This window comes from Chionomys nivalis, chromosome 5, assembly GCF_950005125.1.
Source record: "Chionomys nivalis chromosome 5, mChiNiv1.1, whole genome shotgun sequence".
NCBI lineage: Eukaryota > Metazoa > Chordata > Mammalia > Rodentia > Cricetidae > Chionomys > Chionomys nivalis.
In genome coordinates this window covers 104,370,331-104,384,653 of record NC_080090.1, presented here as the reverse complement: position 1 = coordinate 104,384,653, position 14,323 = coordinate 104,370,331, and the positions used below count along the sequence as shown (strand labels likewise).

General features: G+C 38.2%; 1 protein-coding gene across 1 annotated transcript in view; it reads right to left on the bottom strand.

The window, feature by feature from the left end:
- Cntnap5 (contactin associated protein family member 5) overlaps positions 1–14,323 on the bottom strand; it is a 976,150-nt gene that overhangs the window by 318,278 nt on the left and 643,549 nt on the right. The window contains exon 12 of the mRNA XM_057769582.1: positions 13,975–14,094. Within this exon, the coding sequence (XP_057625565.1) occupies positions 13,975–14,094 (120 nt within the window). The remainder of the gene's footprint in view (positions 1–13,974; positions 14,095–14,323) is intronic.

Sequence of the window (14,323 nt, the reverse complement as noted above, 5' to 3'; positions counted from 1 at the left end):
AAAGTGTTTTCCTTGCAAGTACAAAGACCAGCACTCCATTAGTAAAAACTGGAAACAAAAGTCAAGCATGTTAGTCCTGGGGTGGCACAGACAAGACAAACCCTAGAGCTTATGGGCAGTTAGTCCAGCTGAATTAGTGAGCACCAGGCCATTGAGAAACCCAGGTACTTTGGCCAAAAACAAAAGTAGGTGGCACCCGAGAACAGTACATGCAGGCATACCCATACACACACACACACACACACACACACACACACAAATAAATAAATAAACTGAAAAAGTCAATTGAATTTAATTATTTAATTTATTTTTATTTATGAGTTTTGTAAGGGCACGAACATATTTATTTACTCTGTGAACTTTGGTGACAAGCTCAGTCAACAATAGAATGTAATTTGCATGAATTAATTTTTGCATAATTGAATAATGCATAAATAACTGAGCACATCAAAAATATATGAGGGAGCAAATAAATATGAGAGCTGATAAATACATGAATAAATGAGAGATTAATAAGAATTTGAGAAATTTGTGGGTTAATAAAGAGGAGAAGCATGAAAAAATTATAAGACCCTTGCCAGAAAATCTCACTCAGGCTTCCTCTCCTCATCAGTGTGCTTGGAACGAACAGGCCACGCTAAATGGATGTGAAAGGAATTTCTCTAAGTGGCTGTTAAAATTCTTGGCAATTTGAAGGTGACAGTGCTTTAATTTCAGGGTAATGCCACAGCTTTATGACTTCGTAGTTTTGTTTAATGGCTCAATTTAGCAGGAGATTATGCTGTCTGCTGCTCACCCAGAGAGACCACTTCAAAACCGAGACTTCCCCACATGGCATTAATATCCACTGCTGGACTTAGCTTGAGAGACAAGCCTTCTGGAAGCTCTGTGTGGCCCACACTGCAGATAACAATACAAAGCATAAAACTCTGCTTCTTTTAACTGGTGGATGGCTGTTCTTGAGCCCTTTGGAAAACCCTTCATTACAGAAGTCAAACTGCCCCTCTGAAATGTAAGCCACAATACAAGTTGGAATGATACAAAAAAGCAACAACACTAGTATTATTCCAAGCAATTAAACTGCAAATGAGTTGTAGCACATACATCACCCATGATAGAGTCTTCATGAGAAAGCCCATTTTCAAACTTCTCCCAGGATGAGCTAAACCCACTGCCAAGAGGACAATGGTCCTGCTTTCAGGGAAGGTGAGAAACACAAGGCAGGACAGAATCAGGGAAAAGTAAAATAGGCATGAGAAGGGAAAAGAGTCCCTCACTATGGAGTCTGGTTGATGCTTAGATAAGCCAGTACTCCAGAACAATGGCAACTAAAAAAAAAGTCTTTCTTTCCTCCTGCTGAAAGTTCAATTTCCCAAGATTCCTAACAGAAACACTGCAACCATAGCGTCTCACAGGTTAGCTCTTTAGATTATAATCTCCTTCAAGAAATGTCTATAGCCACTCTATAATCTCAGTTAGCAAAAGAGAAAAGTAGAGGGGTGTCTGTGAACAATCATTTCAGATGTATCCTGAGAGCTCCTAAATAGTTTATATGCTCAATGCTAAGGCACTTGGTGGTTGCTGTCCCTGAGAAGTCCAACCCACATCTGGATGTTTCCTATTCTTTCTCTGAGCACCTCTCTCTCCCTTCTCTCTCTCTCTCCCTCTCTCTCTCTCTCTCTCTCTCTCTCTATATATATATATATATATATATATATATATATATATATATATATATATCTTTCTCTCCATTGATGTAGAATAGTCCTTTTGTACACTCTGAATTTATCATTTAGATTTGTTTAATAAAAAGATGATTGACCAGGCAGGAATTATAGATTGGACAACCAAACTAGGAGAATGATGGGTAGAAGAAGCGTCGAGTCAGAGGAGATGCCAGTGATCTGCCAAGGAAGCAGGATGTGTAGAAAATAAGGTAAGAAGCACCATGAGCCATGTGACAAAGCATAAAGAAGAAATATGAGTTAACTTAAATGTAAGAGTAGCTTGTAACAAGTCTGAACTATTCGCTGAGCATTTATAATTTATATTAATTCTCCAAATCAGTTACTTGGGAAGCAATTGCCAGTTATTTAGGAACATGAGGTTGGGACAGGAAAACTCTGCCTACACTCAGTACTTAAAGTCTATACTAATATAGAATTTCTAGACTCCAGTTATATGACTCAGTGGGTACAAGCACTTGTTTTTAAATTTAATTCCTGGTGCATACATGACAAAAGGAAAAATCCGACTGCTGAAAGTTGTTCTCAGACTTCTACACCTACACAAACATCACACACACACACACATACACACACACAAAGTATAATAGATGTAATGAAAAATTGCTCCCCAAACCCAAGACACAGACAGAAACAGAGACTAAGAAGAAATGATTGAGACACAATCTCCAACATCCCCAGAATTTGTCATTTTTTCTTTGAAGCAAGAATGTCCAAATATTTAGCTTTCTTCCCAGACTTCTAATTCTCCCAAAGCAGGAGTGATTTTTTTAAATTTGTGGATTTTGCTATGGCATCTTTTCCATTTCCAACTCTGCTGATGTAAGTTCCAAGCTTCTACCCATAGTTAACCATGTCAGAAGGGCATCAATGTGAAGATGTGACAACTGTCCTCATCTGTTGAGGTGCTTGAACATTGTCTACACTCACTGCAGACTTTGAGTAATCATATTGTTGTATATTATGTTTATTTTTGTGTCAAAATCAAGGCACTTGCTCAATATACTTTGTTCAGATTCTTGTGAACAGTTCGCTTGGTTTTGTTACCTGTTCTGAGGTAAAAAGGCTAACATGTAAGAAACATCCAAGAGTGGCTGTCTCAGCGCAGTTGTGAGGGGAGCTTAATACCTGTTTTGTTACATGTAATTTTGCTATGTGAAAATTAAAACCTTCCTTTTCATTTAGACAGAAAAGCAAAGGAGATGTGGTATTCCTCTCTGTATGCTGTGTTTACCATTAATGAATAAAGAAAGTGCTTTGAACCTATAACAGAACAGAACAGAGCTAGGCATGGAAAACTAAACTGAATCCTGGGAGAAAGAGTATGGTGTCAAGGAGAACATGTAGCCCCACCAGAGACAGATTCCAGAACTTTATCTGGTAAGCCACAGCTTTGTGTCGATACACAGATTACTAGATATGGGTTAAATCAAGTTGTAAGAGTTAGTCAATAGAAAAATAGAGCTAATGGATCAAGCAGTGATTTAAATAATATAGTTTCTGCATGATTATTTCATGGCTGGGTGGCCAGAACAAACAGGTGGCCTCCTACAACACCTATCAATGGTGGGGAACAGAGGAACATTTCTACCCTGCCACCATAAGAAGCTTGAGGCACTCTTTTAAGGATCTCAGCTTGAAACAAACTGGGAATTTTAGGTTTGTCACAGAAAAGATTTTAGTACTAACCAGTCTGAAGCAAAATTGCGGTATTATTAATGAATCTTCTTTCTCTGTCTCTCTCTAGCTCTAGCTCTCTCTGTGTATGCTTATATACACACACATGACAGTATGTGCATGCATACATGTGCATGAATGTGTGGTGACAATAGGCAGATGTGGTTTTATTTTTCAATGGTATTCGATCATGTTTTAGAAGACAGTCTCTCATTGGATCTAGGTTCATTGATCAGCTATATTAACAAGAAAATTAGCTCTAGGTTTCTGCTTTATTTCTTGTCTTCAGGACTGATATTGTTTATTTGCATCCCCTCTGGTTTCTATGCAGATAGTGGGGATCCATCCTTAGTTTCTATGCTTACATAGCAGAGATATTACAGACTGAGCCATCCCCAGTCACAAATATAAAAATTTTCCTATATTCCCAATGGCTCATCATCACTGTGCTAGAGCAGTGGCCTAGCACACATGAAGACCCAGTAATATCAATTCTTGTATTTCTGTGACAGAAAACACTAAGCACAGAGCAATGTCTCAGTTCCAGATAGCTGTAGTTGTTATTCTATTTCTATTACCCACCAGCTTTATTAATGCATTTATGAACTGAAACAATGCCATTTCCTCAATCATGTCTGTTTCCTCAGGTTAATACTTGGTATGTTCAATATATGGGCTCAACTCAAAGGACAGTTTTGGCAACAGTTATTTTATGTGTGTCTATATGTACACATGTGCACATGCATGCACATGTGTGTGGATTCCAGAGTAAACCTTGAAAACTGTTCTTTAGAATATACACCGTCCACCTTGTTTATTTGAGACCAAGTCTCTCATTGATCTGTAACTTGATGACTGGGCTAGAATGATTTACTAGTGAGCCCAGAAATTCACCTGACTCTGTCTCCCCAGTGCTAGGATTATAATCAGGTGCCAGCAAAGCTGGATTTTGTTTGCAAAGGTATTAGAGATCAAAACTAGATTCACATGTTTGTAAACAAGCACTTTACTGATTGTGCTGTCTTATTGGAACCTTGAAAACAGTAATCTTACATTGATGACTAGACAACTGATAATTAAAAAACAAATTGGAGACTTTGGCATATCTTATTCTTGTGTCAGTCCTTGGAAGAGGAATAGAAAGTGCATATTCTTTCTGTTATGTGTACCCTCACATGTGTAAATATGTGTGTATGTTTTAAGTATGCATATGTATATGTATGTGTGTATTGTGTCTTCACAGGAATGTATATGCTTGAGTATGACAGCATGAGTGTGTATGTGTGCATATGTTGGAAGTAGATTGCTTGGGAATGCAGTCAGTAAGAAGATGCCAGAACAAAAAAGCAGTATCAATATCATTGCACAAACTACTGAGCTCCACTTAGTTTTCTCTTTATTATGTGTGTCCAACACTGGTAGTTGACTCAAAGCGTGAAGAGAAAGAAATGTCCACGAGTATCTCTTTCTTACATTCTCAATAACTTTCATTCACCCTTTTCTGACAGATAGGTGGGTGCCCAAGGAATAACTCAGAGCCACTACTTTAACCAGAAAGCAAGGGTAACCACTAAGGCCAAACTCTGTGGACGCAGTTCTTTCTTGCTGTCAATAGCTGGAATGATAATCTATTACCTGCAATCACACTTCACAATTATGTCTAGAAATATTGAAGAGATCTCAATCACAATCATCTCCCTACTCCATTATGCATGCTTGGATGAGTTTTAATGAAAACGGAGGCTGCTGCCAAAGCAGAGAGAATTGGAGTATCATAATCGCGAGGGTGTAAGACTGAGAGACTATAAAGGTGGCTTGCAAATGGATTAGGAACTATTTGAGAATGAAGAACAAGTTTGGTTGGAGATTTGCCTTAACATTTTTTGAAAATTCGCGGTAATGCCTGTCTATTGCCCTACATATGTGAAACTGGCATTGGCTCTATTGAGACAGAAAAGGGAATGTGTTCTGTGAGTGACTGCACAAACAATTTTCTGGAATTTACTAAATAACAGAAAAATTGTGCAGTTTGAAAATAAATATAGGTAGCCAACTGTCTGTTGACATTAAAAATGCACAAACTCACTACACACTGAGACCTAAGAAAAATGTATGACAAGTGCCCAGACTGATTGCAATCTGAGTTCTTAAGAAAATGTCATTAGAAATTCTCACTCTTCTAATTGTGCTTCATCTTTATTAGAAGATAAAACTTCTTTCTAGACTCCTAAAGTTTGCTTGATAAAACTTCTCTCCAGACTCTTAAAGTTTTGTAAATAACACAGCCATTTAGAACAGGTGAAGATTTTATTTTTTCATTTCATGGTGAGAATGAACATAAAGCTCTCAATTGTGTGGTCAACTGTGAGCATAATGGAGAATTGATTCTTCAATCACTACATAATATCAGTTAATTGTTTCAAGACTGTCTGATTTAGAAGAATTGAGATTTCATGTATGCAAGGGTTAATACTAACTGCCAGCCTGGCAGACTCTAGTCCTGGTCACCTAGGACTCTGAACACATTTTGGAGGGACTTTTTGGTTGGGATGGACTTCAGTTGGGCAGAAAGACCTCTCTTAAGCATGGAACCAGGCACTATTGTACGGACTGGGATCCCAGTGTGAACAGAAAGGATGGATCAAGGAGTAATCTAGTATCCACCTCTCTCTGCTTTCTGCATATGGATGCAATGCGGCCAGCTGCCTCATGTTCCTGCTGCCATGCTTTCCGTACCATAATGGCCTGGATCTTCAAACTGTAAGCCAAACACACCCTTTTCACCCTTTCTCTCTTCAGTTGTTTGTCTGGTATTTTGTCACTGCAACGAGAGAAAGATCTATTCCAGCATATATACTGAGATTTTCACATTAGTCCTGAAAGGCAGTTTTATCATCATTACTTTACTAACAAGGAAACCAAATCTAGAGCGATTAAATAACTTGTCCAAGGTTGAATGGCTATGATGTTCAAGAATTTGAATTTAAGCTCTAGTGAAATCCAAAACATATTCCACTCCTGTGCCTGTTGAGCAGTGAAGAATTTATAGGAAGGACTTAGAGCAGAAGCTGCAAATCCTAAAAACAGCCAACACCAGTTAAGACTGAATACTAAGTCTGTTTCCACAGCTCCAAACTGTTAAAAATTTGGAAGAAAAGGGCTTTAGTCCAACATACACTGTACAAAAGTAGAACAGAGTAAAGGAGAAAGAGGGGCTTGAACTTGGTAGGGATTTCATTCTGCTCAGTACGTTGGCATCATCAAGGAAGGGCTAAGAGTAGACCTAAATTTGCCACACTCTGCATTAGTCTTCTTTCCACTGTTTAAACAAGGTGCCTGAGGGTGGTCTGTGAAGAGCTTTGTTTAGAACATCAAGCAGTTGAGTGCCCACTATGGCAAAGGTGATAGAGGGGGGGGAAATTACGTGATGATAGAGGAATCCAAAGAGACTAAGAGTGATCAGCCTGCACTTTTATAAAAACAGTCTTGTGAGAATTAACCAGAGTTCCATGGGAATTCCCTTAATCTCTCCTGGGTAATACCCAAGTAACCTGCCAGACTTCTTACTAAGCCCCTCCCTCTTAATGTTCCATAACCTGTCATTGGAGCAAGCAATCCCTGCTCAGTACTGGGTTTGCAAGTCTATGGCACTATGCCCATATATATGTATTCTTAATCTGAATTTAGATACCTCTTGCTTCTGTTGTGTGGTTATTTGAATGAGAATGACCTACATCCTTCACAGGCTCTGGAAATTGAATAACTGGTTCCTAGTTGTAGGCATGGTACTGTTTGAATAGGTTTAAGAGGTATGGGTTTGATTAAAGAATTGCATCGTTAGAAGTAAGCTTTGAATCTTCAAAGTCATACCCCATTCCCAGTTTGCTCTCTCTTTGTCCTGCCTGTAGTTCAAGATGTGAGTCCAGAGCTTCCTACTGCTCCCCACCATACCTTTGCTCCAGCATCATAAACTATAATCCTCTGGAAGTGGAAGGCAAAACAAAACAAAACAAAGCAAAAGAACTTCTTTCTTCTATAAATTGTCTTGGTCATGGTAATTTTTCCACCATGTAACTGAGACAATTGGCAAGTACTTTACTCACTGAGCCATCCCCCTCAACTTGCCTCATATATTTTAACGAGAAATTTACAGACTCACGGGAATATCTCTGTAAATAGTGATGTCTTTCATAAAGTGTGATAAGTGTCAGTGAGTATCTACACAAAGTGAGAGGTATGTCACATGGTTGAGACATTCATCCTGGCCTCAGGGTACCCTCTAGGGCACTCAGCCTACTGAGCTGTGTGTGTGTGTGTGTGTGTGTGTGTGTGGCGGGTGTGGGGAGGCTAGAAAACAGATTGTGAAGGCTTACTATAATTAAAATCTTCAGGATACGTTGGCAGGCTAGAAACTCTGGAGATTTGCAGTTCAGGTCCATAACACATTCTGTCAATTCCTTCTTATCTGGAGGATGCCACTGTACTTCTCTGACTCAGTAAGTTGCATGAGGTTCCTCCACATTATTGAGGACATTCATCTTTGAATTCATTTTGTAATTGTTAGCCTTATTAAAAAAATATATTCACAGGGAGTGAATATGAATGACTATGTCTTGTGACTAGGTAGTAACATTACCAGATTTAAGCAAGCTTTGCTATGTAGATAATGTACACTGATATATAAGTCACAGTGGCAACAGTTATCTATATTATATTTTAGGAGTCCAATTTTGTCTATTCTAGATTCAATGAAACCAAATGCACAAGTGTCTGAAGGGGGACCTTTTGATTTCAGAAGGCCAAAACTCTACGATCAAAACACGTTTCTGCTGTGTGTCTCTTAGAATGTCCCAGCCCAGTAGTTCCCTGGGAACATATTTATCTACATAGGACCTCTGCCTCCTCTCTCTCCCTCACCTCTTAAGTGCCCTTTTGTGGATATGTAGCAAATGTCTCTCTAAAACCCACCATCTCAGGTCTTGGAATTTCTTCTTTGAATTCTTGAACAAAAATCTGAAATCTACTTGCTGTAGATAGCTCTTGAGTCAGCTGAGTTTTCTTGGACCTTCACCCCCAAACTAAGCTTACCAGAAAACCTGAAAAGCTGACAAATTTAAAGAAATTCGACAATTCCCCAATATTACAAAAGCACATTTGTATTTCAAATTTTAGAAAAGAATTTGCAATTTCACAGTGTAAACAACTTATTGTGTACACGTTACGCACACTGTTAAAGATATATAAATAGTTAATCATATGCACACTGATAAGTCCTTGTTATGGGATACACTTGAACCTGATGGCACCTTGGGAGTATGGGAACACCAACCCTATGCAGAGAAACATTATAGTCATCAGGGGTACAGACAGAAAATCTCACAAGACTCACCACTAAACTAGAGGACCAAGATTCAACTTTGGAGTGATTGACTGCCTCTATTTTAATTTACTGTAAAGTTTGGTAGCTAGAGCTGGGATGGGAAAACAGATCTGGGGAGTGATTTTCTAGCTACCCAGGTGGCCAGATCTTTGAGGAAAGCAAAGCTTAAAAATTAGATATGGGGGAAGGGCCTTGCTCCTGCCTCAAAGTGATGTGTCAGACTTTATTAACTCCCGATGGGAAGCCTTACCCTCTCTAAGGAGTGGATAGCAGGGGTATGATTGGAAAGTAGGGTGAATGGGAAGAAGGAGAGAGAGGAAACTGGGATTGGTATATAAAATAAAAGAAAATTAAAACAGTAAATTTTTAAAATGTGAATAAATAATTCAATTCCTATCTCAGTTTATTGGCATTTGTAAAGACAGCCAGCTTAAACCCTGGTGTTAAGGTCACACTTTCTGGATGGCTTTGCTAAGTATTTCACAGCATCACAAGTCACTCCAATTTAACAACATAGAAGATTTAAGATTCCCCAAATAAAGGTTCATCCTTGATCATCATCATAGAAGTTCCTATCTATGACCATCTAAACTATTGACCCAGCATCACAGCAGCAGTAACAAGCCCATTGAGGAAAAGCTTCTCATTAAGGAAGTAGAATCAATGGTCTCAGTGGAACCCAACACTTCAGGGAGCTGGGTCAATCACACACCCCATGGACCATCTGAGAGAAGGCAGGTTCACCTCAAGCCATGACCAGAAGAAGCCAAAATAGATATGCCACATTGGAAATTCCCTGCTTTTCCTTCCAACAATCCTCATTCTCTAGCCTAGTCAATACAACCCAAGAAGTCATGACACGCAGCTGAGACTTCCCAACAAGTTACCAAGCTTTTCTTTCGTCTTTCCTGTTTCTTTCTTTCAGATGATGACCAGATATCACACATGCACCTTCGAGTGCACTGGGGAGGTCTCACCCTTGCTCAGAAATTCCCCTCTCACCATTCAGCTTTTAGCCATGACATTGCCAATATCCATGCTTCCTTAATTCAAGAAGCACGCTCTTCATTTCCTTCTCCATCCTCCTTCTCTGGGCAGCTGCTGAGAAGTGCGACTTTTGCCTGTCCTGAGGTATTTCTCTTTTCAACTATAATAAAACTCTCTTGGAGATGCCTTTGAACTTATTCTTAAATTCTTTTATTAATGAGACTAGGAATGTCAAGAGGGGAGTGCTGATTTCTCCATCAGGACACAGGTCCCAAGTTCTAGTTCCTCTAGGACTACAGCACCAAATTAGCAAGCCATAAGATCAATTACTCATTCTTCCTTAGCCATAAATGGATAAATTATCAAACAATAAACCCCAGAATAGGTAGGTTTCAGAAGCACAGTCCTGGATGAATAAAGTCTTCTATGTTCTTAGACTTTTGCTATTTTGGAAAGTTTAATTTTTGTGTGCTATTGTAATATATACACTTTAATTTCAAAATATGTTTTACTGGGACAGGAAAAAGCCTGAATGTGGGCACTAAAATACCCACATTTAAGTGTGATTTAAATGTATCTTATATTTAAATGAACAAATTCATTTATAGAAAAACAGGTTTAAATTTCTAAGAATTTAGTAACTTAATACCTTGATTTTTATGATTTGCTTTAGCATTTTAATAAATTTTCTATTTTTTAAATTTTTAATTATAATCATTTATTAATTTTATAACAAAAAATCAAAATTCTGATTCTAAATGGAGGTAGAGATTTTCTTTTGTCCAGAACCATCAAGTTTCAAATTAACACACAAAAGCTTATATTAATTAAAATGTTTGGCCTATAGTTTAAGCTTATTACTATCTAACTCTTACATTTAAATTAACCCATTTCTATTAATCTATATTTTGTCACATGTCACACTTTACCAGTCCCCTGGCATCTTGCTTCTTTGCTGACTGACTTGTCTCTCCTGACTCCATTCTTCTCTGTATTTTTAGTTTGGCTTTCCAACCTAACCTTATTATGCCTCACTATAGGCCAAAGCAGCTTTTTTATTAACCAATGAGAGGAATACATATTCACAGCACACAGAAGGATTATACCACAGCAGCTGATTATGGTGAAGATATATGAAATGCAGAGTGTCCAGTTAATGTTTCAGGGATGCGGATTATTACTGGACCAGAGGAAGTCATGGTCCCAGCTAGGTGCTACCTGCAGCAAGTCATGAAGTTCTGATATTCTATTTCTTCTATACAAGTTGGAGATTTTTTAAAAAATCTATTTGCTTAGATTTTTTCTAGTAGAATTAACAGAGTTGATATTTGTAAGTTCCAATTAAACTCCTTAAAATGTCTGAGCTCAGTAGCTGGCAGTCATCCCACAGTTCCTGGATACATGTGGCATCTGCTACTCAGCAGTAGGTATTTGTCTCCCTTGCCTTCTCTTATAGCCAAACCACCTCTTTTTGGAAAGCAAGAACCAGGGTGAATTTGCATCTAAATACCTTATAAATCTTAGAACAAGTACATTTAGTGAATAAGGATATCCTAGACTATCCTAGAATTCTATATTTTTGAATTCTATATTTTTTTGACTAAGAACTGATGTGTGAGTTATGTTTTGAATAGAACAAGCCCAGTCCTTGACTAGGTTGTTGAATAGTACTAGGTAACAACAATCAAGAAAGCAAAGAACACAATTTTTATTTCTGCTCTAAAGCAACTACAAAGAGGCAGATCTCTGTGAGTTTCAGGCCAGTCTGGTCTACAGAGAGAGTTCCAGGGCTGTTTCCATAGTTACTGTGAAAACAAAACAAAAATAAAAACAATACAAGAAGCAACTACAAGGTAGCTAGCATACAGCCACTCTTCACTAGGTGAAGTACTATGGGAAAACAAACGAACAAAAACAAACAAGAACAACCACAACAACCAAATGCTAGCCCTTTGTGCAAATGGTGAGTGACATCTGGTTTTTTGCATTTGGTTGGAAAAACTGTTGAATATGCTTTGCCATTAATTCTTGCAATACTTCCTTTACATTTTGCCTACGGCATTGCATGGCTGTGTTCCTGAGTTTACTGTCACCTGAACAACCACGGTGTCATTTATTTGCATATGCTTAGTGCCTTGGGCACTGCATGTCCAGAAAGAGCTCTATAGTATGCTGCCTCACTGAAGTGGAGCCCAGGGCACAATTAGTCCAAGAAATGTGAGAGGCCTGATTTTTGTTGCTTTGTTCCATGGTGCATCTGGCATCTCTGAAGACCAGGGCTTGAAATAAATTACAAATATTTGTGTGTGTGTGTGTGTGTGTGTGTGTGAGAGAGAGAGAGAGAGACAGAGACAGAGTGACAGAGTGACAGAGACAGACAGAGAGAGAGAAAGAAGAAAAGAAAGAAGAAAAGAAAGAAAGAAAGAAAGAAAGAAAGAAAGAAAGAAAGAAAGAAAGAAAGAAAGAAGGAGAAAGAAAAAGAAAGAAAAAGAGAAATTCTAATCAATGACAGTCTGACAATCATAGTAGGACTACTAGGAAAGGTAAATGGTCAAAAATTATCACATCAATGTTTGGCACTGTAGAATTTTATTATAGAATAAATTAACCCATAAAGTATTATTTTGAAATATTTCTTTTAACTTTTGACGAGGGCACTTCTGTACCAATGTGAATCTGTGTTAATCAAAGAACAACTTGTGGGAATTTCTTTTTATTCTTTTGGTTTTTTTTTTTTTTTTTTGAGACAGTGTTTCTCTGTGTAATTTTGGAGCTTTGGAGTCTGTTCTGTAACTCACTCTGTAGACCAGGATGGCCTCAAACAAAGATTCACCTGCCTCTGCCTCCCAAGGGCTGAGATTGAAGGTATGTGCCACCACCGCCCAATTTAACATGTGGGAATCTTGTTGGTGTCTGTTTTCTCTTCTTACCATGTGGCGACCAGGGATTAACCTCAGATCATCAGACTTGGCACCAATGGCCTTTATCTGCTCAATCTCAGATGTCACTTCTGAACCTATGCAATTAATTTTTAAACAAGTTACACATTCTCAGGATATTCCATAGAATACACGCTCCCTGATGAAAAAGATGATGATAATGAACAAAGATTATGGAGATGATGATGACTTTTAAGAAAACTACAATGCACATAAAAAGAAGTTATACCTACATGGAAATTTTGTACAAAGCTAATTGGAACTTTGGTGATGAGGGCAAGTCATAACTCTGCAGATCCAATGTACAATTACCTTGTCAAACCTTGGCCTATTGAACAGTAACTTATCGACCACCTCCTAATATAACATAGCATTCTGTGACTCCTTGGCAAGTACTCTTGAAATAAATGAAGTAGTCCTTTTGTTTCATGAACATAAAGTCTAAGAAATTATCAGATAGTATGTGAGACTCAGAGCAGAGACATTCAACTTTCCTGAAATCCTCCTTCCTGATGTTTGACTAGCCTATAGAAAAGTATCTTGATTAACAATAAATCAACATGAAACTATTAACATGGAACATGGAATTTGTTGTAACTGTCTATCTTCTCAGACTGATCATTTCTTCTTGTTTCTAGAATAAGAATATCTTATTTTTAAATAGATTTCTAGATTTCTAGAATCTCTTTTCCCTTTTGAGGTGAAGCCTAGGTTTTTTAGGTCCTCACTTGCTGCTCCATCATATCTGATTATCTGTGATCTTCACAACTTCTTGGTGTAGTAATCTCATTCTCATTCCACTGATGAACCACTGATGCTCAAAAAAGGACTCACTCAGGCACCCAGTTCACAGAACGTTCTAGGAATGAATTTTCCCTTTTGTAAATTAGGACTTCCCATTAACTTTTATGACTTTTTTTTTTTTGTTGTTGTTATTTATTTTGTTCCTTTTCTTTTTGTTGTTTATTTTCTATAGAGAAGATGACCTTGGCAAGCCCTACAGAAAATAGTTGGTAATTCACTCTTGTTTCTTAGGATAGTGTCATTTCTGTTACCAAGTTTCCTCTACCATTCTTTCTCAAAAATAACTAAGCTAATTCCTAAGATTTATCAAGATAGTTTCCTTCCCCCACTGAAGATAGTCCTCTAAGATCTTGTTCATGCAGGTGTGCCTTTGCAGAAACTCCATTCCATCTCATACCAGCTGTTACCCAGGTTAAGCATGCGTGGAAAACATAGCCCTTACCCGTGATATTGCAGTACACCTGGAGAGGTCCCAGTGGCCCACTGCCATCAGAGTCAACATAGAAGAAGCCAGCCTTGTTCCCTTGGTGTCTGTACACCTCACAGGATTGCTCATAGATGGCTGGAAAGATAGAAAGACAAACTTTACTTCACTTTGAACATCCTTCTGCAGGGGTCAGTAGCTCATACTTAAGCCTACTTCTCATGCTTCTTCCTTTCCCTTCCTGTACTGCTCCAAAAGCCTTTACAGCACAGGGTTCTAGTTCGTGGACTTCTTCCCTATTTTAGTTTTATTTCTGTTGCTGAGATAAAATACCCTGACAAGAAAGCAACTTAAGGGAGAGAGGGCT